General features: G+C 48.2%; 1 protein-coding gene across 1 annotated transcript; it reads left to right on the forward strand.

The window, feature by feature from the left end:
* Positions 1–54: 54 nt before the first annotated feature.
* Positions 55–19,248, forward strand: LOC132582678 (F-box/LRR-repeat protein 2-like). Its single transcript, XM_060254354.1, has 7 exons — positions 55–143; positions 7,816–7,917; positions 10,134–11,120; positions 12,487–12,702; positions 14,949–15,161; positions 17,829–18,046; positions 18,386–19,248. The coding sequence occupies exons 1-7, from the start codon at positions 114–116 to the stop codon at positions 18,552–18,554; spliced, it is 1,935 nt and encodes a 644-aa protein (XP_060110337.1). The 5' UTR covers positions 55–113; the 3' UTR covers positions 18,555–19,248.
* Positions 19,249–23,328: the final 4,080 nt, after the last annotated feature.

The following is a 23,328-nucleotide window of genomic DNA, read 5'->3' on the forward strand; positions in this document are numbered from 1 at the left end:
CGAGAAGCTGAGGCGCGGGGGCTGAGGGGAGGAGCCGAGCGGAGGAGGGGGAGTGGCCAAGCCGTTATGGAAGCCGGTCGCGGTCAGACTCCGGTGAGGCAGAGCTGTGGGCGATGATGGAGGCGAGGGAGCTGCCCGTGGAGGTAGGAACGCCTAGTGGGGAGAGGAGGGACGGACGGGGGTAAAGCCGGGGGAGACCCTGCAGGGGTTGCTTGCCAGAGTGGGCAGCGCCTCAGAAGGGCGCAGATCTTGAGCCGACACGTGTGCTTGTGTACAAATGTGCTTACAAACACGTGTCAGCGGGATTTAGTGCATGTTTTATTTGGGGGCGGGTTTTGCTTGCCTTGAGCCAAGAGGACGAAGGACGAGATATAAATATTTGGATTCATGAATGCTCCTTGCTGTGGGTGACCTCACGGCATTGTCTTTGGCCGGACGCCACTTGGCTCTGATTTTCCAGCTCTCATTTCCTTTTTCCTCCACCTCGCCCTTTCTTCTGCTGTCTCCGTCTTCGTCCTCTCGAGTTGCCTTGCAAGGGGGTCCGACTGAGGCTGCAGCCCTGCGCGCTCTTCCGTTCGGAATAGGATCCGTGGGGTTTGGAGGGGCTTCCTTCCGAGTAACTCTACTTAGGGATGCGCTGTGTTTAGTTCAAAGGCTTGTATACAAACTCTGTATGTACACATAGACGTACAAAAGCTCTGCACATTTAAATCTCCTTTTAAATTATAATTTTAACCAAAAAAAAAACTTCAAAAAGGGGCAGAGCTTGTGGGTGAGCATCAGAGTCCATGGAATTAGCGCACATCGCTTTCCTTCCTAATAGGCAGAGCTATGGGAGAATCTTGGAAGTGACAGATCGCAGATCTCTTTCCCTGCTGTCCTCAGGCGCTTCCCAATTGTCCCAAGGGCCAGGCTGGCTGGAGAGCACAGACAGCCCCTTTGGCTGCTAATGGAAACAACGAGTGTGGACGTACAAGGACTGCCTTTTCCCAGCAGGCTTATGTTATTGTCCCCCCTCTAAATATTTCTACCTTGCCTTTCTGGTCATACACAAGGCAGCTGACAATTCTTCTAAAAAGTCCTTTAAAAACTTATATAGGGCTGGAAGCGCCAAAAGGCTATGTCATGAACTGGAAGTTGCACAGTGCTGTGCCCTGTCCCCCACTACGTTTTGAGCTAAGCACCCAACAATTACCCATCTGTATTCAGAAACTATATGTATGAAAAGTCTCAGAACTTTGTCTGAGCTAAAATTTCATTTTTGCAAAGACATTCCTAGATGCAATTCCAACTTGCCTGGTGCCAGTTACAAAAGGAAACTGCAAGAATTTGAGGGGTCAATGAGATTTTGAGCGTCTTGCCTGAAAGGGAATCCGAGGGCTAGAGAAGATGCTGGTGAAGTGTATATGAGGCTAGTGTGTTTTGAGGTGGTCACTGCACCTCAAAAAAGATATTATAGCATTGGAAAAAGTTCAGAAAAGAGCAACTAAAATGATTAAGAAGTTGGAACACTTTCCTTATGAAGAAAGGGTAAACGCTTGGGGTTCTTTAGCTTGGAGAAACGTTGACTGAGGGGTGATAGAGGTTTACAGGATTATCCATGGGACAGAGATGGTAGAGAAAGAAGTACTTTTCTCTCTTTCTCACAATACGAGAACTCATGGACATTCAGTTAAATTGCTGAGCAGTCAGGTTAGAACTGATAAAAGGAAGTATTTCTTCACCCAAAGGATGATTAACGCATGGAATTCACTGCTACAGGAGGTTGTGGCAGCTACAAGCATTGCCAGCTTCAAGAGGGGATTGGATAAACATGTGGAACAGAGGTCCATCAGTGGCTATTAGCCACAGTGTGTTGTTGGAACTCTGTCTGGGGCAAGCGATGCTCTATATTCTTGGTGCTTGGGGGGCACAATGGGAGGGCTTCTAGTGTCCTGGCCCCACTGGTGGACCTCCTAATGGCACTTGTTTTTTTTGGCCACTGTGTGACACAGAGTGTTGGACTGGATGGGCCATTGACCTGATCCAACATGGCTTCTCTTATGTGGGTGCAAAGCCCTACATCCTTATTTAAAGGTATATAGGTACTAATTGGCATGGACGTACCGATGTGCTTGACAGCACCTTGAATGAGAACAAGCTTTGGATTGGACATGATGCTTGGACATCTTGGGAGGAAACTCTTCAGTGCTCAGTTCTTACACACCCAGAGAAATGCTGATTGACACTTGGGGGTCAGTCAGCAATTTTTCTCCAGGCCAGGTTGGCCAGGGACCCATGGAGCAGGAGTCACTGGGGATGTATGTGTGGGGGAGAGGTATTTGTGAAATTCCTGCATTGTGCAGGGGATTGGACTAGATCAGGGGTGGCCAATGGTAGCTCTCCAGATGTTTTTGCCTACAACTCCCATCAGCCCCAGCCATTGGCCATGCTGTCTGGGGCTGATGGGAGTTGTAGGCAAGAAACATCTGGAAAGCTACCATTGGCCACCCCTGGACTAGACGCTGGAGGTCCCTTCCAACTCTATGATTCTATGAACCAGTACATGATTAGGAGTGACATAAGCCTTAATATGGGAAATAGATGCTCAAAGTCTTTTTTCTCTGTTAGGGTACATGGACCTAAGGCTGAACTGAAAAAGGAGGTTTGGGGTAGAGAGCCAGTGAGGTGCTTATCATGTTTGATTAGATCTAGGAAAACCCAGGTTCAAATTTCCACTTCCTCTAAAACACACCCAGTTGCCGTGGGCATTCTCTCTCAGCCTAATGCACCTCATAGCGTTGTCATGAGCATAAAAATGGAAGAAGGGAATATCATGTATCTGAGCTCTTTGGAAGATATAACTAAATAAAAAATATTGTATTTTAAAGCTCAGTTTCCCCACCCTTCCTTCAAGGACATCAAGGTATGGAAGTTTCAGTTCTTCCATCTTATCATTACAACAAGACTTTGAGGTAGAGGTTGGCAAAGCAAGAAGTTGTTGTTTAGTTGCACAGTCGAGTCCGACTCTTTGCGACCTCATGGACCAAGTCACGGCAAGCCCTCCTGTCTTCCACCATTCTCCGAAGTCTGCTCAAATTCATGTTAGCTATATCAATAACACTGTCCAGCCATTGCATCTTTTGTCGTCCCCTTCTTCTTTTGCCTTCTGTCTTTCCCAGTATCAGGGTCTTCCCCAGTCAGTGCTCCCTTCTCATTTGATGGCCAAAGTATTTGAGCTTCTCTCATAGACTGCTGCCTTGACGTGGCGAGAGGGCTTGTGTGGTTCAGTGAGGCTGTGGACTAAACCATGCAGGGCCGCCTAAGATGGACAGGCCACAGCTGAGAACCCAGACAAAATGCAATCCCTCTCTCTCTCGGCTTGGCTTCGCGAACGAAGATTTAAGAAGGGTGCAATAGTCCACGTTTGCTGCAGGCTCGCTGGTGGCTGACAAGACCAATGTGGGACAGGCAGGTCCGGCCACAGCGGCTGCAGGGGAAAAAAAAAAATGCAATCCACTGGAGAAGAAAATGGCAACCCACTCCAGTATCCTTGCCAAGAAAACTCCATGGACAGTAACAAAAGGCTAAAAGAGAGAATGGCCAGACCCATTTATTTATAGCTTGTTTTTCTGCCCACTTCCTTCCAAAGCAACAAAAGGAGACAAACAAACAAAAAATCCACTGAATTCCATGGCAAACTGGGCTTTGAACTCCAAGCCTAGCCCAACGTGACACCTGGCTTCACCTGGTCAAGCAGGCGATTCAGGCAGGTAGGCCCATTTCTTGGCCTGCGTATACCTGTAGTTATTCAGGGAAACATTTAGATGAACCAGCTAGTTTTCCCGGAGAGCACTACGGTCGAGTTCACAACACCATTTATCTATCCTCGGCCCAAAGGAAGTCAGGCTGGCTTCAACTAGAGCCAGAGCTTTTTCAGCTCTGGCTCCTATGTGCCTTGAAAACCGTTTTGGGGTGAGGAATAGGATCTGGATCTTTTAAATAAACCCAAACAACTAACAGCCACCCCATCCTGGCACTTTGTGTCTAAATTCTCTGACCTCCAGTGGAAGCCCAATTATCTGTTGTGTGTGGCCATCTACTCTAGACCAATACTCCCCTCTAAACTGTGGAGTCTTGTGAGCAAAAATTCTTCTTTGTGAGCTACTGGCATTAAAGGCTGTGAGTGAGTGATTTGGCTGTTGCATAAATCAGTTTGCTCTGGAGCCATCCTTCCTGAGCTAAGAGAAAAATGTGTGAGCAGGAGGCTAAAAAACTGTGAGCTAGCTCACATTCAGCTTAGAGGGGACACTGCTCTAGACCCACCTCCCCTGTTGAGCCCAGGACCTCCTGTGGATGCCAGGTTTTCTGTGGACATTGCCCTACCAGGTTGAAGTGCACAGCTGGTTACCAAAGACTTTGAGATAAAACACACTCTACCAATTGCTGGTGGTTTGTTAAGAAAAGCCTGGAATTGCAGCCATGTCTATCTGAGTTTGACAACTGATGCATGGGGGGGGGGGGGACTATGGAGGGGGAAACAGCAGCCATAAAAAGAATTCAGACTTAGCTTCTTTGTTCACTCACATCTGCTGGGGAGGAGGAGTGACAAGACCCATCAGAACTGTGGCACACAGATGGTGTTTCTTATCAAAAACTCCCAGTTAATCATTAATTGCATTTTATGATCTAATCATATAATGTTGCTATATCATACCCACTTGTTGACAAGGATTGGCAGTGTCTGGGTTTTTCATCTGGTCTGAACAAAAGGTTTAGTGTTTCCAAACGCAAAGCCCTCTCAACCCCTGATCAGTTTCCATCTTCCCAAATGGTGGGTACCAACGGCGTGTTGGCATGCTTGACTTTGGTGTAGTGAAGAAAATGCTTGGCCTTGAGCCTCTGCGCCATACGGTGGAGTGGTTAGAGCACTAGACCTTGGAAATGTTCTCCCTCTTTTGTTCCTCCAACCAACCATGCAGGGTTTTGCCAAGGAGAAAATGGAGGACAGAACACCCATACAAATGAGTTTGATACACCCATACAAATGAGTTTGTTCTAGACTCACTTTATACAAACCTACCACAGGTATGCAAAGTATAAATGGAGTATACCTCTTGCATGCAGTTATTCTGCACAGGTTCCTGCTACAAGCCACAAACAATGCAGATTCCAGTTTCCAGCATTTCACTCACTTCGGAAAACAGACAAAACCTATTGCTCCATTTTCTCATTCTGTCTACGCAATATCTGCCTCTTAGCAGGCTGCTGGATGAGCAACAGCCTTAGAAATCAATATTTATTTAAAAGGGATTTAAAATTATATTTAGTCATTTTTAAAAAAAGTTACACTGCAGTTATACAAAACACCTTTTTTAAAACCCGTAAAACAGAAGTCTGGTGGAACCTTAAAGTGGAGGAGCATTCATTCCAGTATGAGTTTTCATGAGTCATCATAGCTTGCTTAAAATGAAATCTGATTTTAACGCACATTAAGTTGGCTACAATTCCAGTCTCTTCAGACAGAGCCTATTACCGTATCTCCTATCAAGCATATCAAATCAGTGTAGTTGCATGTGTGTTTGTTTTAATAGGGGGGAAGGGAGATATGGGAAGAATCACAAATATTTATTTATTCTATGACTTATATCCCGCCCTTCCCATAAAATGGCTCAGGGCGGTATAGAAGAAGGGTCGGCGCTTGTTTCCCGCCTTTCGCCGCCGATAGGAGCCTCAAAGCGGGTCACAACCACCTCCCCCTCCTCTCCCCACAACAAGCACCCTGTGAGGTAGGTGGGGCTGAGAGAACGTGACTGGCCCGTGGTCACCCAGCAGGTTTCGTGGAGTAGGAGACGGGGATTCGAACCCGGTTGATCACGCCAGATCCGAAACCACCGCTTTTCCCCACTACGCCACGCCAGCTCTCATGCAGCCGGCTGTGTAATCGTTTTAGCTCTGGGGGAGTCATCAACATTTAGGACTCTTTCAACCAGGCTGCATGAAGATTTGCTTTGTGTTCCATAGAACGATACCATTCCACCCAGCAACTGCCAACCATTCCTTTCACAATTGTAACATTCTCGCCCTATCTGTAAACAGGTATGCTGTCTGCCTGTACCTTGTCCCTGTTAAATTTCCACTACAGAATTGCAAGTTCTCTACTGAGTGGCGAGCAAACCTGCATGTGCCCTGACCTGGATAGCCCAAACTAGCTTGACCTCATCAGATTGCAGAATCTAAGCAAGGTTGGCCCTGGCTACTATTTAGATGGGAGGAGGAGAAGAATGCAGATTTATACCCCGCCCTTCTCTCTGGATCAAAATCTCAGAGTGGCTTACAGTCTCCTTTGTCTCCGTCTCCCACAATAGATACCCTGTGAGGTGGGTGGGGCTGAGAGGACTCTCACAGCAGCTGCCCTTTCAAGGACAACTCCTACGAGGGCTATGGCTGACCCAAGGCCACTCCAGCAGGTGCAAGCGGAGGAGTGGGAAATCAAACCCGGTTCTCCCAGATAAGAGTCCATGCACTTAACCACCACACCAAACTGTCCAATATCAGGCTCACAACGCAGAGGCAGGCAATAGCCGAGGACCTGCCTACCTGAGGGACCGTCTTTCCCCTATGAACCCCAGAGAGCACTGAGGTCAGCAGGGAAGAACCAGCTGACTATCCCCGGACCAAAGGAGGCAAAACTACAAAATACTCGCACACGGGCCTTCTCTATCGCAGCTCCACACCTATGGAACCAGCTCCCGGAAGAAGTGCGAGCCCTGCGGAGCCTTGACCAGTTTCGCAGGGCCTGCAAGACCACCCTTTTCAGGATGGCCTTTGCCGGCTGAACGACTTCTGTCACCACTATCTTATGAACAGAATTAGCACCTGAAATTTATTTGTATTTATTTGTATTCGGTTTAGATTGGAATGTTTTAAAATTAATGTGATTTTAAACCTTTGTATAATTATATGAATATGCTGTTAGCCGCCCTGAGCTCGCTTCGGTGGGGAGGGCAGGATATAAATAAAATATTATTATTATAGCAAACCACCCCTGAACATCTTTTGCCTTGAAAACCCTGTGGGGTCACCATAAGCTAGCTGTGACTTGATGGCAAACCAACCAACAAACCTGCTCACCATTTCCAGAAAAGGAAGAGCTTCAGGAAAGGAGGAAGGATCAGGTGTTGAGGGTTGTTTGAGTTTTCAAACCATGGCTACGGTTGAGGCAGCAGGAACCATCTTGTCTGGTCTCCCCATGTTCTCACTCCCTACCCCGCTCATTTTGTTTTTATAGTATCTTAATATCCGCTGTTGTACCTGATCCAAAACCCTCTTGGGCTGTATTAACTGCCTTACTTGTTTTGGCTGCTATCTGATATTGTTTTAGTTGTTCATCTATGCCTATTGTTTTGAGGTAGGACCAGAACCAACGGGTTGAAATTAAATCAGAGGAGTTTCCGGCTCAATGTTAGGAAGAACTTCCTGACAGCTAGAGTGGTTCCTCAGTGGAACAGGCTTCCTTGGGAGGTGGTGGTCTTTCTTTCCTTGGAGGTTTTTAAACAGAGGCTAGATGGCCATCCTGTGAATTTAGCAGGAGGTATTTGTGAATTTCCTGTATTGTGCAGGGGTTTGGACTAGATGACCCTGGGGATCCCTTTCAATTTATGATTCTATTCGTGTTTTATTGTTATCACCATTACACACCCTGAGCTTGCTTGCAGGGGAGGGAAGGCTCAAACTGAGTTAAACTAAACCAAACCAACCCGGCTGGGGAGAAAGCAGGCAGTCCCCTTTGGCAAGGTCTCCATCTTGATGCTCTCTCTTTTTTTTTCTTGACAGGTGATCACTCACATCCTGAACTTCCTGCCTATCCCTGACAGGAAAGAGGCCTCTCTGGTGAACCGAAGCTGGTACTTTGCCGCCCAGGACTCCTTGCGACAGGTGAGCAGCCACTTTCCTCACTGGTTCTCAAAGCTGTTTCCTCCCACTACCCACATGCAATGGTACACCTCAAAAATCTTGGGAAGGCATCCAGAATGCCAGCATATAAACTGGGCATTTGAGATCATAGGCAGCGCCCTCCTCATTTGCCATGGCTTCTGACTGGTGGCGGACGAGAACTGGTTTATACCAAAGGGCCCCAGTGTGGTGCCCGTGGACGCTGAGTGCCTGCCGATACTTTTTCTGCTGCCTACCAAGTATTTTTAGAAAGTGAAAGGGGCCAGGTGAGGGTCTTAAACCAGCAAGGCTTCTGATTGGCCGCTGGAGACTTTATTGGGTCTTCAGATTTTTTAAAAAAAAACATTGCTTTGGCAGCAGCTGCCACCATCGCATGAAGATCTTCACGGAGTGACTGAAGATGAGCCATCTTGTGGCAGCCATTTGCGGCTGTGCTCGCTACACTGTGCCAGACTTCCAAAGATGTCTGCAGGTCAAAAAAGATTGAGGAGCCCTGATTTATACCATTCTGAGGATAAACATCCCCCCCATTTCTTCCAGGCCCTTAAAAAAAGTGTCATACATCAAAATAGGAATCAAACCTATGTACTGGGCCATCAGACATGAGTGTTGCAGTCAACAAATGCCTGAGAGCCATGTATTGGCAGAGTATGTCATAAATGAACCTATACTAACGAAGTTGCCTTGTATAAAGCGTTGTTCTTGTGTACAGTTTCCCTCCACCACCACTTATGGCTTGGGAGAGCATTTAACAATAACGTTACGTACTTGTTGGAACACTTTTCTATCTCTTGTAAGCCCAACTGCCTCTTGCCTTTCTCTCTCTATGGATGCCCCGCTAGGGAATTGTAATTGGCAAGCTCTTTCGCTCCGTGCCTACTGAACACATATTGTTGAAACATCTGATGTCTGTCCTGCCCATACGCTAAAGAGCTTGAGACAGTGGGATATTTTGGGAAGAGGGGGGGAAATGGAATTACTACTTTAACTTCACAACAATCCTGTGAGGCAGTTTAAACTGCGAAAGGGAGTTTTGGCTATGGTGACTTCAGTTATTTGTACCACTATCCTCATTGGGGACCCAAGACAACTTAAAGTTACAACACTATTCTCCAGGGCTTCTTTTGTAGAAAGAGCCCAGCAAGAACTCATTTGCATATTAGGTCACACCCTCTGACATCACCATTGTCTCACACAGGATTTTTTGCAGAAAGAGTCCAGCAGGAACTCATTTACATATTAGGTCACACACCCCTGACATCACCATTGTCTCACACAGGGCTTTTTGCAGAAAAAGCCCAGCAGGAACTCATTTACATATTAGGTCACACCCCCTGACATCACCATTGTCTCACACAGGGCTTTTGGCAGAAAAAGCCCAGCAGGAACTCATTTGCATATTAGGTCACACCCCCTGACATCACCATTGTCTCATACACAGCTTTTTGCAGAAAAAGCCCAGCAGGAACTCATTTGCATATTAGGTCACACACCCCTGACATCACTATTCTCTCACACAGGGCTTTTTGCAGAAAAAGCCCAGCAGGAACGCATTTGCATATTAGGTCACACCCCCTGACATCACCATTGTTTCACACAGGGCTTCTTTTGTAGAAAGAGCCCAACAGGAACTTAATTGCATATTAGGTCACGCTGTCAAGCATGCAATTTTCAAAAGAATGAGTCAAGTGGATACAAAACTACGTTTATTGCTAAATTGAGATGCTCTCCTGGTACAGGACCTTGAGAGTGATACCAACAATACATTGATACACTTCTTTTAAGACACATTTCAAAGGTTTCTCACGGGAAGGGGTGAGGAATGCCAGCCAGTGCATAAACTATCATAAAAGTCTACATTCTCACTACGTTATCAGTATCTCGTCCTTGCTTTCCCAGATGGTCTATACTCCCATGCAGGAATGTATGGGAAGGTGACACTTCTTCTCATCTCACTACTAATTACCGTTTCCTATTCCACTACACAAAGCCATAAAGCAGCAGAGTGGGGAGGGAAGAATAACAGAGCCATGTTACCTTGGCCCTCCATGATGTTTTACAGACCAGCTTTATGGAGGGCCCTAAAACTATAGAACACCATTGAGTTTTACAATGCTTGATACACACCCCCTGACATCACCATTGTCTCACCCAGGGCTTTTTGTAGAAAGAGTCTAATGGTGCTTGTTGGCTTCCAGGAGGACAGCATCTTCTACAAGATCCCGGCTTCCTCCACCTCCCTCGGGGCCATCAAAAGCCTGTCCCGGAGACGGGTTTGTAGCATCCAGCTCACAAACCTGGACAGTTCCTCCACTTCCCGAGAGGTCATCAAGTATGTGGCCGGTTACCTGGGTCCCCACCTGCGCCACCTGTGCCTGCAGGGGAGCAGCATCACAGAAGCCTGCTTTGAGGAGCTCCTCTTCACCTGCCCTTGCCTGGCCACCTTGGATCTGAGCAGCTGCAACAGCCTCTTCATGCCGGGGACTCTGCTTTCCAAACAGGAGACCTTCCTCCAAGCTCAAGAAGCCCTGGCCAACCTGCAGAACCTCAACCTGTCTGGCGTGCGTTACCTGTCCGACCTCACCTTCAACCGCTTGACCAGGTGCACCCCCCGGCTAGCCAGGCTGTCCCTCGCCCGCTGCCACATCACCTTTGAGTTTGACGCGTACCGCGGCTCCCGGGACTACAACTCCTCGGCCCTCTTGTCCTTTCGCAACCTCTTGCGCTTCTTCACAGAGCAGGCTAGCAGCATGAAGGCTTTGGACCTGAGCGGCACCAGCATCTCCAGCCAGGCCATGAAGTCCCTGGTCCGGGTGCAGAACCTGTGCCTGCACGAGGTGGTGCTCCAGGGGTGCCGGGACCTCTCCGACGAGGCTGTCAGCATCCTGGGTCAGCACCAGCCTCGCTTGACCACGCTGGACCTGAGCGGCTGCTCTGAGCTGACCAACCGGGCCATCTTGGCCCTCTGCTCCTGCCTCCCAGACCTTCAGTGCCTGGGGCTGGGGAAGCTCCCAAGGGTCACAGACGCCGGTTTCCAGGGCATCTCACACCTGAGAAACCTCCGGAGCCTGAATGTGTCCGAATGCAGCCTTGTGAGCTCCAGTGAACTGGTGAAAGCCCTCGGGGCCATTGAGGGGCAGCCTCAGTTGGTCTCGCTAAACGTTGCCTTTTGTGCTTTGCTAAAGGTAAGTTTTAAGGGTTGTCTCTAAGAGTATCCTTCTCCTATCTTTGTAGCAACACAATGAATAATTCAACAGGCAGTCGTCTTCCTCTCCATGTTTTAGATATGCTGCCATTCTTCAAGAGACCACCTCTCGGCTAAGGACAACAAATGCTCTCAAAATACAAGTTTTTTGTTTTGTTTTCCAGTATTAAGTGTGTATACAAGCCCAGCAGCAGACTTCGAAACCTTCCTGTGAAGGCCACTCCGCCCTGGCCACTCAGGTCCAAAGCCAAATGGAACATTCATGGACATTGTTATTATTTATTATTTAAAGCATTTCTAGACTGCCTTTCTACCCAAGTAGCTTTCCCAAGTTGGCAGCCTATCGAGAATAATACTTGTACGGTTAAGTGGTATGGCCTGTACGGCTCAATGGTATGGCCCAATTCAGAGGTTCACTTCTTAAATACAAAGAAATTGCATATCCAGAAGCGTAATTCAGGCTGTCCCACAAGCCTTACAGGACAAAGGCGGAGCAAAAAACACAGATGTGTAAATAAGGAAAGTTTGGAAAAATAGGCAGGGCTTTGATTGTGGCATGTGAGCTTAAACCAGAATTCTAGGATGCAAAACAATTCCTTTTCCTTGCTGCTCTGTAGCTTCAGCTACAGTTTCTGTGCACTTCAGCATCCTTTCCTTTATTATTACGCTTCTCTCATGGAAGGTCTCGAGCAAAGTCGGTATAGAAACAAATAAAATACAGAGCATCAAACGAAATGCTGCACTTCAGCTTGTTTTATATGGCGGCATCCTGTTTTTGTTTCACAGTTCTAACAGAGCAAACTCCGTGCATGAGTGGAGACAAATGGTGCGTAACAGCAGTCTCAATTGCTCTTAACAATTAAAAAAGACGCTTTTACACATTACTCTCCTACTTCAACACATTTATTGCTCCACTGTTCCCACCCCCCAATTAAATCCAAACGTATTTTAACCTCTAACCTTAGTCTTTGCATATGTCAAAACATCTTCATTAAGTTGTATGCTAAGTTGCTGTTCACCTTTGTAGGGGCATCTCTCTCTATATATGACACATTAGCTTCCATTTTTATATATCTGAAGAAATGTGTATGCACAGGAAAGCCCATTCCTTAAATGAACTGTTGATGGTCTTACAGGTGCTACTGGACTCAAATCTGTTCTAGTGCAATCCAGTTTCTTTGCATTGCTTATTGGATTAATCGTGATGGTCTTCATTGCATGGTTTTTACAAATCTGTCATCTGCCTTGACACTCAAAGGCAGATGATAAAGAAAGGAACTTAAATCAAAAAGTTTGCATTAGCAGCTTGAAAGAGATCCATGACCTTCTCCTCCTGCCTCTCATAGGACAGCTCTGTCATCTCGCTGGCTGGAGCACTAAGCCGAAGCCTCCAGGTTTTGGATCTCTCCTCCTGCACGTCCATCACCAACCAAAGCATCCAAGCCATCTCGACCTACCTCTTGAACTTGACTGTCTTGCGTTTGGCTTGGTGCAAGGAACTGACGGATTGGGGCCTGCTGGGAGTTGAGCAACCCAGAGAGGCACGGGATCACTTCAAGGAGGTGAGAGAATCCTCCACCCCCTCCCTGACCTTGTTTCTAAGCTTCTGGTCTAAGAGGCATGGGAGGGCCTTGGTTTCTCAGGATGACAGAGGATGTGGTCGGCATTAAGGGCAGGCATCTGTTCTGGTGAGGATGGGACGCTCTGTATGCTGTGGCTAGGCAGGATGTCACATCTGCAGCTGAAAGTCTTCCCAGCAGAGACACAAATTACCCCCTCCCCTCCACATCAACCGGACCACATCTAGGGGCTCTGCACACCAGATGAGCCCAGCGGGGTCAGGAAATCTCCCACTCTCTTGGCTTTCCGCACACTATGCAAAACTGAACAATTCAAGAGGGCTTTTCTGTGCAGGTTAATAGGGTTGCATGGTACAAAAAGTTCACCAGCTTACCCAGATAAATGATTGAGACTGGTCTATACTGCTGTGTATAAGCTTAAGTACAATCCAGCTATGCAAGTTCTGTACTGCTTACTGTGTCATGTGAATGTTTATATTGTCTTTTGGTTCTTTCTGACGGTTCCAGGCTTGTAAAAGGTTAATGCATCAGGATGGGAGCCAGCGGGATGTAGCCTTTTAAGAGTGGCAGACTCTGATCTGGAAAACAGGGTTTGATTCTCCCCTCCTCCACATGAAGCCCGCAGGGTGTTCCATCTGACAACCTCAAGTGCTACTAAAAGCCCCAGCCTGGGGAAACAGGAGCCTGGCAGCATCACAGGGCAGGGGGAGGAAGGGAGCGACATAACAGGTGCAGGCAATTCAGAATAAGCCAAACTCTTGTGGTAACAACTTTAGAGAAGAGACTCACACCTTGCCTGGCATTATTGCATCTTTTTGGTAATTCTGAGCCCTAGAGTTCAACTGCCATTAGCTGCATGCTGGACCCTGCTTATAGGGACCAGAACAGTACATTTTTTCATACCTGATTCCCCACAACTGCTGCAGGATTGTCCCAGAGGAAGAAAGGTTATCCTTTCTGTGGATCAACCTGGAAAAAAAAAAACTGTTGCCAAGCAATGCAAAAATCTGGGCCAGCTCCTATGTCTTGTGGTACATAGTTCTTCTTAGCTAGTGGGACAAGTTGGTTAAGTCAGGTAACAGATGAGGCTCAGGCAATGCTTGCTAGTTCTATGACTTCCTCAACACCCAAGGTAACTCAGCATCCAGCTTGAGAGGAGGACAAGTAGCGTCCAGTTTTCTGAGATTGACAGCCTGTCATTGGCATGGGACAATCAGAAGGAAGTGCTCACAACTCGCTCAACTGATAAAATTGTCTTTCCATGTATTTTGTGGCGTCCACTATCTTTCATGACTTCATGGAAGACAGCTATGGAGGCAAGGAGCCTTCCATAGACCTCCATATTCAAATATCAAGTATCTGAGTCCTTTGTTCTTATGGGAACGAACAGGACAAGTAGCAGCTAGCTCAGCCACTTTTGTCAAAGAATAGTGATGCTGGGTGAACTGGATATATCATTGGTCAGATCCAACAGGTCATGCTCCTTTCTTGCACATTAGAGCATAAAGATGGATTCAGATGACAGAATTGCCACATTCTAGATTGTGGCAGTTTCCTCTTTTAAAAGTGGACTGTAGCAGCAGATAGCAGCACTGCCAAAGAGAACACAGGCCAGATACGATTACAATACCACAGTCAATGGCAATTCAGGTTGGGTGAGAGTCTGCCGTAGCATTGCGCCCTCCAATGTGGTGGTGTAGTCACAGCTGTCCCATGCAGTGTTCCCTCTAAGCTGAGTTAGTGTGAGCTAGCTCACAGGTTTTTAGCCTCCAGCTCACACATTTTTGTCTTAGCTCAGGAAGGATGACTCCAGAGCACACTAATTCATGCAGTAGCTCACAACTTTATTGCCAGTGGCTCATAAAGTAGAATTTTTGCTCACAAGACTCTGCAGCTTAGAGGGACCATTGGTCACGTGTTTCCATTTTTGGAGAGACAGGTAAAGGAGATTTGCCGAAGATAAGAATGCTTCTTTCAAGAATCTTTTAGCCTCTAAAACTGTTCCTTGCTTTGTTTTCCTGCTTACTTAAGGAAGCATTTGGGCACATCACAGTCTTGATCGCCATTATTTAATGGCACCAGTTCCAGAGTATGTCCTTCACCCTGGAGACACAATCCTCTTTCCCCAACATTGCATGTGCCACAGTTTGATCCACCAGCGGAGCCAGGGGAAGGGAGGCAGAAAGAGCCCCGTCTCCGTTAATCCCTCCATTCTGTTGCTTTGATAGAAGGACGCTGGTCCGAAGTTCAGCAGGAATTTTGGGAACATGGGATTCTTCCTGCCGCCTCCACAGGATTTGGAGCAGGAGGCCCCAATCCTCACTGACCTCACAAAGCGGGACGGCCAGCAGAAGCACCGGGCCTCCTTGGACTCCCTGACCCGCCTGCAAGAGCTTGACCTGACCGCTTGCGGGAAGCTGACGGACATGAGCATAGCTAAGGTTTGGACATGGAGCTCGTGGGCTGCGGTTGCCTCTGGTCCAGGCTGCAGGCAAGGGCAGTGGCAGGACTGCAGCTGTCTACCAGGTGCCTTATAAAGCATCAGCCATGGCAGGTCCCAAAAAGATGGGGGGCACTGCCAAGATTTGCATTAGGGAGGATGTGGGTAGTGGGGTGGGGAGATGTCAGAGCTTAGCAATAACCAGGTTTTTTTGTAGCAGGAACTCCTTTGCATATTAGGCCACCCCCCCCCCCCAATGTAACCAATCCTCCAGGAGCTTATAGGGCCTACTGTAAGCTCCAGGAGGATTGGCTACCTCAGGGATGTGTGGCCTAACGTGCAAAGGAGTTCCTGCTACAAAAAAAGCCCTGATAACTGATCTGGAGCACAGCAGCAGAAGAGTAAGGTGAGGTTAGCGGAGTTGAGAAAAGCGGTTTTGGTTAAAGGTGAGTCATGGAGGAGGGGGAAGCAGGTTAATTCACAGGGGGAAAGTTCATCGCTGGCACAAGAAGCAGAGGAGAAGACCTAAGGAGGCCGGCAAAAGATGCAAAAAGGGATGCAGAGAAACAGCAAGGTCCGTAGCTGGTGGTGACAAGTTGCAGAGAACTGGAAACTCCAGGCTTCTGGTCTTCACAGTTATTGGGAGCTTGGCAGGAAGTTATGGGTGGGGCCTTGAGGGGAAGGGTCACAGCGGCATTAATAAGATGGGGACCTGTGTCACACAGCAGGGGACCAGGAACAGCCTTCTGTTGGCTGCCACCACTCTGGGCACCCAACCACTCCACCCCCGTATCTTCCTTATTAGTAAAACCTTTAAGCCATGACCAAGGAGACATGAGGACCCAGGCAGCTGAACAACAACAGTTTGTTCACAGTGTTCAAACAATAGGTGGGTAATAAAAAACTTTTTAAGTGCAACAGTGAAATATACATACAGTAAAGGTTGGCGAAAATAAATAAAAACCCTGACGCGTCTGACTATAGACGTTTCCTGCCTCTATTGCCAGAACTCACCTCTTGGGTAAGGGATCTCCCCTGCTGCCTTCTCTCCAGCAGCCTTTTCCAGAGAGAACAAACCTTCCCAGCCAGGCCTTTTATGCTTTCCCTCCCATGCCCCACCCCCTCTTGGCTAGTTTTCCCTCCAAAATTCTGTCAGAGACAGAAGGAATCCTGGGAGATGTAGGCCCCTGGATCTACTCCCAGGCAGGCTTCTCCCTGCCCTCTAAACTGCTCTAGGCCTCAGATTATGACACTCTGTATTCAATATAGCATGGTACGGACCTTCTCAGATACGCCACTTTGGATGGCAGACTGTGTGCACCATAGAGTGTACAATAGAGTTTTCCTGGAAACGCCTAGAGCGGCCGCTGCACGTCACCGGCACAATGACATCACTTCTGGGTGACATCATTGCACCGATGATGTCGGGGGAGGTTCCCCCCGCCAGCCCAATGTGGGCTGGCGGGTTGGGAACCTCCCGGGTGGGGAAGCCTCACCCGGACCAGGGGCTTGGCAGCCCTCCCGTTCTCTCTCCTGGCTCACATGTAAAAGTTGTGAGTGCATAGTTCAGTTGTGAGTCAGCTGGAAATGGGGTAGATGTTCTAAGAGGCACACGGATCCAGATGTTCTAAGAGGCACACGGATCCACATTGGTCTGAAGCAGTAGCACAGATGTGTCCAGTGGGACCTTTAAAACCAACAGAAGTTTATTCAAGGTGTGAGCTTTCATTTGCAGGCACACTTCCTCAGAAGCGGAAGATAGCAGTACATTGAAGTGGAAGATAGCAGTTTATATGTATATATACAGTGTGTGTGTGTGTGTTTGTGTGTATGAACTATCCATCTATCCCTATCTGTCTGTTTCTTTCTCTCTCTCTGTATCCAGGGCGTTTTTATAGAAAAAGCTCATTTCCATATTAGGCCACACCCCCTACCACCAAGCCAGCTGAAACTGTGTTCCTGCTCAAAAAAAGCTATCCATGCACCCATCCAGCAGATGCCTCTGCATAGGTGAAAACTAGCATACCACTTATTGAAGATGTTTTGACATATTCAAAGACTAAACAGCAATAACAAGCTAAGGTCACACAATATGTTTGGATTTAATTACAGGGAAAAACAGCGGAGCAATACATATGTCAAAGTAGACTAAAATGTAAAAGTATCCTTTTTCATTGTTAAGAGCAACTGAGACCCTGTTGTTAGGCTCCATTCATCTACTCTCAAGCAGGCTTGAATAAACTTTTGTTGGTCTTAAAGGTGCCATTGGACTCAAAATTTGTTCTCAGAGGTGTGAGTTCCTTTGGCTGTCCTCAAGCCCAGCTGGCGCTGGGTCCCCCGAGCCTCATTTTCTTCTGCGACTGCTTGCCATGTTATTCCTGTTTATTGCCCTGTTATTCCAGATCCCGTCCGGCATAGTGGTTAAGTGTGCAGACTCTTATCCGGGAGAACCGGGTTTGAGTCCCCACTCCTCCACTTGCAGCTGCTGGAACGGCCATAGCTCTTACAGAATTGTCCTTGAAAAGGCAGCTGCTGTGAGAGCCCTTTCAGCCCCACCCACCTCACAGGGTGTCTGTTTTGGGGGGAGAAGATATAGGAGATTGTGAGCCTCTCTAAGTCTCCGATTCAGAGCGGGGTATAAATCTGCAGTCTTCTTCCTCCTCCCCAGGTCATCAGCTTCCCAGAGCTCCGCCACCTGGCCCTTAGCCTGGTGCCCAACATCACGGACGCAAGCCTCACAGCCATCGCCCGCCACTGCCGCAGCCTGGAGCACCTGTCGCTAAGCCACTGCATGAACCTAACCGACAAAGGGTTTGCGGAGGCAGCCAACACCTTGCCCCGGCTTCAGCACCTCGTCCTTTCCGGCTGCAACCAGCTGACCCTGCAGTAAGTATCGCAGAGTCCAGAAGACCCAGGGGTGAAGCCTGCTGGTGGAAGAGAAGAGTGTTGTGACAAAGACCATCACCTGCCCCTACAGGGTCAGGATTTCCCCCTTAGGAAGGTCAATTCATGACGGGCAGGGTTTTTTTTGTAGCAGGAACTCCTTTGCATATTAGGCTACACCCCCCTGATGTAGCCAATCCTCCAAGAGCTTGCAGTAGGCCTTGTACTAAGAGCCCTGTAAGCTCTTGGAGGATTGGCTGCATCAGGGGGGGCATAGCCTAATATGCAAAGGAGCTCCTGCTACAAAAAACCAGCCCTGATGACGGGGTTTTACTTTGCCAGGACCCTGAGGGCCATCGGTCGGGAGTGCCGGCAACTGAAGTGCTTGGACGTGTCCATGTGCAGCGGGATCAGCATGGCCGATGTCGAACTCTTCCAGTCTCGCCTCCCACTGCAGACGAGCATTCACTCCCGGTTTGTAGGTGGAGCGGACCTTTCCGTCACTCTCTGAAAGGGGCTCCGTAGGCCAGCAGCCTTAGGTGGTCAGATTGGCTCCACCTTCCGGCTGGGGCAGGTTGCCTTGGAAAATGCCTGCCTGGTGATCCCAGCGTCCTGCCATCTGGCCTGGCGATAACGCCACCAAAGGAACGGGGCAGCCAAAGTCGCTGCCCTTCAGCACAGCTGCACCACTGCCTGTCCAAGGCGGGGACCACCAGCCTCCTTCCCTCCCCCCCCCCCCGCTGTCTCTCCCTAGTGAGCAGGGATCCCATCCTGCAGAGGCACAAAGTGAGTGGGGAGGCTTACCTCGGTCCCCGCTCAGTATCTGCAGCAGGATCGATCCTGCACTCCTGGAAACAGATTGCTGCTGTCAGTGCAACAGCGGAGCAGCCCTGGATTCTTTGAACTCGTGACATCGTTGCTGCTGTTTCTTCTCCCTCCCCGCCCTGCCCCCTCTCTGAAAAATAACCGTGGCAGCAGCTGCTTCGGAGGAAGGCTGCGTTGCCATCCTTCTGCTGCCAACCTCTGGCATGGTCTAGCAGCAGCACAAAGTGGCAGCTGCCTTTCATGAGACCCGGCTGGTCCCTTCTTGCAAAGACTCAGGACTCCCAGCCAGCCTCTGCTCTCTCTTTTTCCAAAAAGGATGTGCCATGCCTATTGCACCAGAGGGGAGGGCTTATTGCTCTAATAAAGGACTCTGGCACGCCTTTTGTTCCCAGTTGGCTTTTAAGACTCAAACCTGCCTCTGAAGCATCGTCATGCTATCAAACCAACAGGTTCCTCCCTCTCTCGCCGCAGGGGACTTCTCCAACAGCACCCCTCCCCACCCCAGTGTTCCCTCTGAGTTCAATATCCAATAAGGTAAAGGTAATTGTGCTGACTCTGGGGTGACATCACATCATGATGTTTTCTTGGCAGACTTTTTACAGGGTGGTCTGCCATTGCCTTTCCCCATCAACATCTACACTTTACTCCCAGCAAGTTGGGTACTCGTTTTACCGACCTTGGAAGGATGTGTCAACCTTAAACCCTGAACTCAGCTTCCGCCAGGATCGAACTCAGGCCATGAGCAGAGCTGGGACTGCAGTACTGCAGCTTACCACTTTTTGCCACAGGACTCATTCGTGTGAGCTAGCTCACAGTTTTTTAGCCCCCCCAGCTCACACATTTTTTAGTTCAGGAAAAATGGCCCTAGAGCAAACTTTAATTTTTGCAGGAGCTCACAACTTTAATGCCAGTAGCTCACGAAGTAGAATTTTTGCTTACGAGACTCCACAGCTTAAAGGGAGTGTTGCCCCACCCCACGCTGCAAGTCTCCCAGCATGCCACTTTTGATATTCAGGAACATCTCCAAAGCGATAGGACAGCAGAGGGGAGGGCTTGCCATTCCACTCTTTAAAAGGTTAATCTTCCTCGTAGGTATACACAACTCTTCAAAATGAGGGGTGCCTTAGAGGTGAAAAGTATCCTCAAGTCGCAGCCAATTTACGGCAACCCCCTAAGGTTTTCAAAGCAAGAGATCAACAGAGGTGGTTTGGCCATTGCCTGCTTCTGCAGAGCGACCCTGGACTTCCTTGGGGGTCTCCCATCCACAGACTAACCAAGACTGACCCAGCTCAGCTTCAGGGCCAGTTTGGTGTAGTGGTTAAGTGCGCAGACTCTTATCTGGGAGAATAGTTTAATTTCCCACTCCTCCACTTGCACCTGCTGGAATGGCCTTGGGTCAGCCATAGCTCTGGCAGAGCTGTCCTTGAAATGGCAGCTCCTGTGAGAGCTCTCTCAGCCCCACCTACTTCACAGGGTGTCTGTTGGGAGGGGGGGAGGTAAAGGAGATTGTGACTGCTCTGACTCTGAGATTCAAAATATAGGGCGGGATATAAATCCAATATCTTCGTCTTGTGACTCCAAACAGGCCAGCTAAAGACTCTCTCAGCCCCACCTACTTCACAGGGTGTCTGTTGGGGGCAAGGGGAGGAAGGTAAAGCAGATTGTAAGCTGCTCTGAGACTCAAGAGTACAGGGTGGGGTATAAATCCATTATTGTAATCACCATCTTCAGAGATCTGACAAGATCAGGGTAGCCTGAGTCATCCAGGGCAGGGGCACCTGGAAGTTTATTCCAGCCTTGTCTTTTTTGAGTCAGAGCTAACATTCTCAAGCAAAGTGAGGCCTGACTCATAAAAGCCAATGACGGAATAAAACATCATCCATTTTTAAGGCGCCATCAGACTCCCGTGTTGTTCTACCACAGGTCTAAACACAGCCACCCCCTCTGGAATTACCAACCAAAGTGGCATTTTTGATCCTCAAATATCTCCCATGACACGAGGAGGACATCATCATTAAATTGCAGTGGGCAGCAAAATCCACTTCCCACAAAGCTGAAAAAAAATGCAAACATCCAGTCAGCAATACCAAAACTCCATCATGATCATTTCCCTTTTAATCGTTAAAACAGTCCCAGGGGCAGTGCCATTGTGAACACGTTACAGTAGACGCACCCGAGCAGGGAGAAAACGGGGAGGTCCAGAAGTCTTTTCCCGGGCCTTGCTTTGGAGGGTGGGGGAGACGCTTCTACTATTCGGTGCACAGTTCCAGTGCCGCAAGAATCACTAATACAAAAAGAAGTGAAGAAACAGAAGTTCCAGTGCAGCGGACTCATTGTGTTTCTATAGAGGATACCTCATGTCGGGTGGGAGGATCCGCGCTACATTTACAGAGTTCACATAAAAACAGTTGCATGTTCCTCTTCAAAACAGCTGGCAGAAGTGCTTTCCAAAGCAAGATTCAGCTGAATTCCTTTCTGGCCATGGCCAGGTACAAAATCTCTGTGGGAGGGCAGGTGGCATGTGTGGGCGAGCAGCAGAGTACCTGCTTTGTAAACAGGCAGTCCTAAGCAGTGTTCCATCTGAGGTGAGTGTGAGCTGGCTCAGTTTTTTAGCCTCCGGCTCACACATTTTTGTTTTAGCTCAGGAAGGATGACCCCAGAGCACACTCATTTCTGCAGTAGCCAAATCACTCGCTCACAACTTTAATGCCAGTAGTTCACGAAGTAAAACCTTTGCTCACTTGATTCCACAGCTTAAAGGAAGCACTGGTCCCAAGTCCAAAATTGGCATCTCCAGCTAAAAGGATCTCCAGGAAATCCTGTCTCACCCTGCAATTCTGGGTAGGTGCTGCTAGGCAGAGCCCACCCTATTGGCCCCAAAGCACCCTCCAAAAGTGTGTGACAGGTGGTTTGAGGCCTGAAGTACTCCGAAATCGCCCTGGAACTGGAATGCTCACAGCTGCCAGTGCCAACCTCAGTTTGATATTCCTCCCCCCCCAGCTTTTCAGGAAATTAGCTTGTTAACAAAAAAGAGGCTACAGTTATAGAGGTGTGCATAACCACAGTTTTGTGCAGACGGAAATTGGAAGCAAAAGGTGGCACTTGGGGCAGAAATCAACTTCCTGAGAATCTCATCTTTTGCTTTTTTTTCCTAAACAAGCAACAAAAAAGACAGCTTCCTAGCCCACAATAGAAAAAAAATGTACATCTGTACATCTATGGTGCTTGGTGACAATCTCTGAAGTCAAAAGAATGGCTGAATAAAACCTTCTGTTATCCAGAGGAAAAGCTCCTTGGCTTTTCCCTAAGACCAGCAGAAACAGGACAGGTTATGCAAAGTGATAAAAACAGAATCATGCTAAACAAGAAAATGATCCAAAATGTGCACAGATTTGCACCAGTCGTATAATTCGGTTTCTGCCCATGCAGAACTGGAATATTTTTTTGTTTTCTTTCTTTTTTAGAGCTCCAGGTTACACACAGCTCTACCCAGATGTACCGAGTCACACATTGCGAGCAGAGTGTGTTTCTGAATAGGCCACAAGATGCTGATAAAGAAGGGGTTTGAAAGTGTATCAAAAAGTATTCTGAGGGGAAAGGGATCCTGTCTGTACCACATGTAGCTTGCTGCTCCCCCCCACCCCTACAAAACCCTAAATGGGCCTTCTCAACTCTCTCCCATTGCTCGGGCAGACCAGCAACGTACCTGTGCCCACTGTTCCTATCGAGCAGGGGAAAGCCAGTTCTGTAAAGTGCTAATTTTCTGCCTCAGAAGGGTGTACCAAAGGCAGAGCAAGTACCATCAGCCGCTAAGTGAAGCACGAAAGCGTTTGGGTGAAGACAGGGAATGAAGCGGCCAAGGTGGGAGATCCCATTCATTCCACCTGGGCCAGCTTGGGAAAAAATCCACCAGATACCAATGGAATGCCTTGCTCAGGGCTCTTGTGGATTGTACCGTTGACAGGAATCCCAGAATTCCTCACAAGAATGTGGGCAGCTGGGAAGATTTGTGCTTTGTTTGTGAGAGAACCGGATGCTGGACTAGACCAAGCGCCTCTCTCTGATCTAAAAGGATTCTTCCTCCATTCTTATATTCTGTTATCATCACTACAGGGAGGGGAAAGCTTGTGTTTAGTTGCTGGTTCAAGCCAATAAAGAAATGCTGGTTTTCTGGCAAGTGTCAACATCCCGTCCCACAGAATCCTACCAAGTCTCCTCAGCTTCCTTAATCTACACACAAGATAGATCAGTCACATGACATAGGAAAGGTCACTGCTGAACCAATCAGACTCGACTTGCCCGATGTGAGAGCTTCATGCCACTTTTATGCTTTCTTCTTGTGTATATTTTAAAGCAGTTTCCTAAAAAGTCACCTTTGAGGTGGTTTTATCCCCACTGGGGGCAAAAATACCAAAGGAAGGTAAAACGCAGCTCAAAGGTAGCTTTTTCCAGTAAGAAAA

The sequence above is a fragment of the Heteronotia binoei genome, chromosome 14 (genome assembly GCF_032191835.1).
Source record: "Heteronotia binoei isolate CCM8104 ecotype False Entrance Well chromosome 14, APGP_CSIRO_Hbin_v1, whole genome shotgun sequence".
Lineage (NCBI taxonomy): Eukaryota > Metazoa > Chordata > Lepidosauria > Squamata > Gekkonidae > Heteronotia > Heteronotia binoei.

Excerpts from the sequence above, each read along its gene's own strand:
- LOC132582678 (XM_060254354.1), top strand. The coding sequence starts at position 114 with ATGATGGAGGCGAGGGAGCTGCCCGTGGAG. Across the intron at positions 11,121-12,486 it reads CCTTTTGTGCTTTGCTAAAG|GACAGCTCTGTCATCTCGCT; the intron begins GTAAGTTTTAAG and ends TGCCTCTCATAG. Across the intron at positions 15,162-17,828 it reads CGGACATGAGCATAGCTAAG|GTCATCAGCTTCCCAGAGCT; the intron begins GTTTGGACATGG and ends CCTCCTCCCCAG.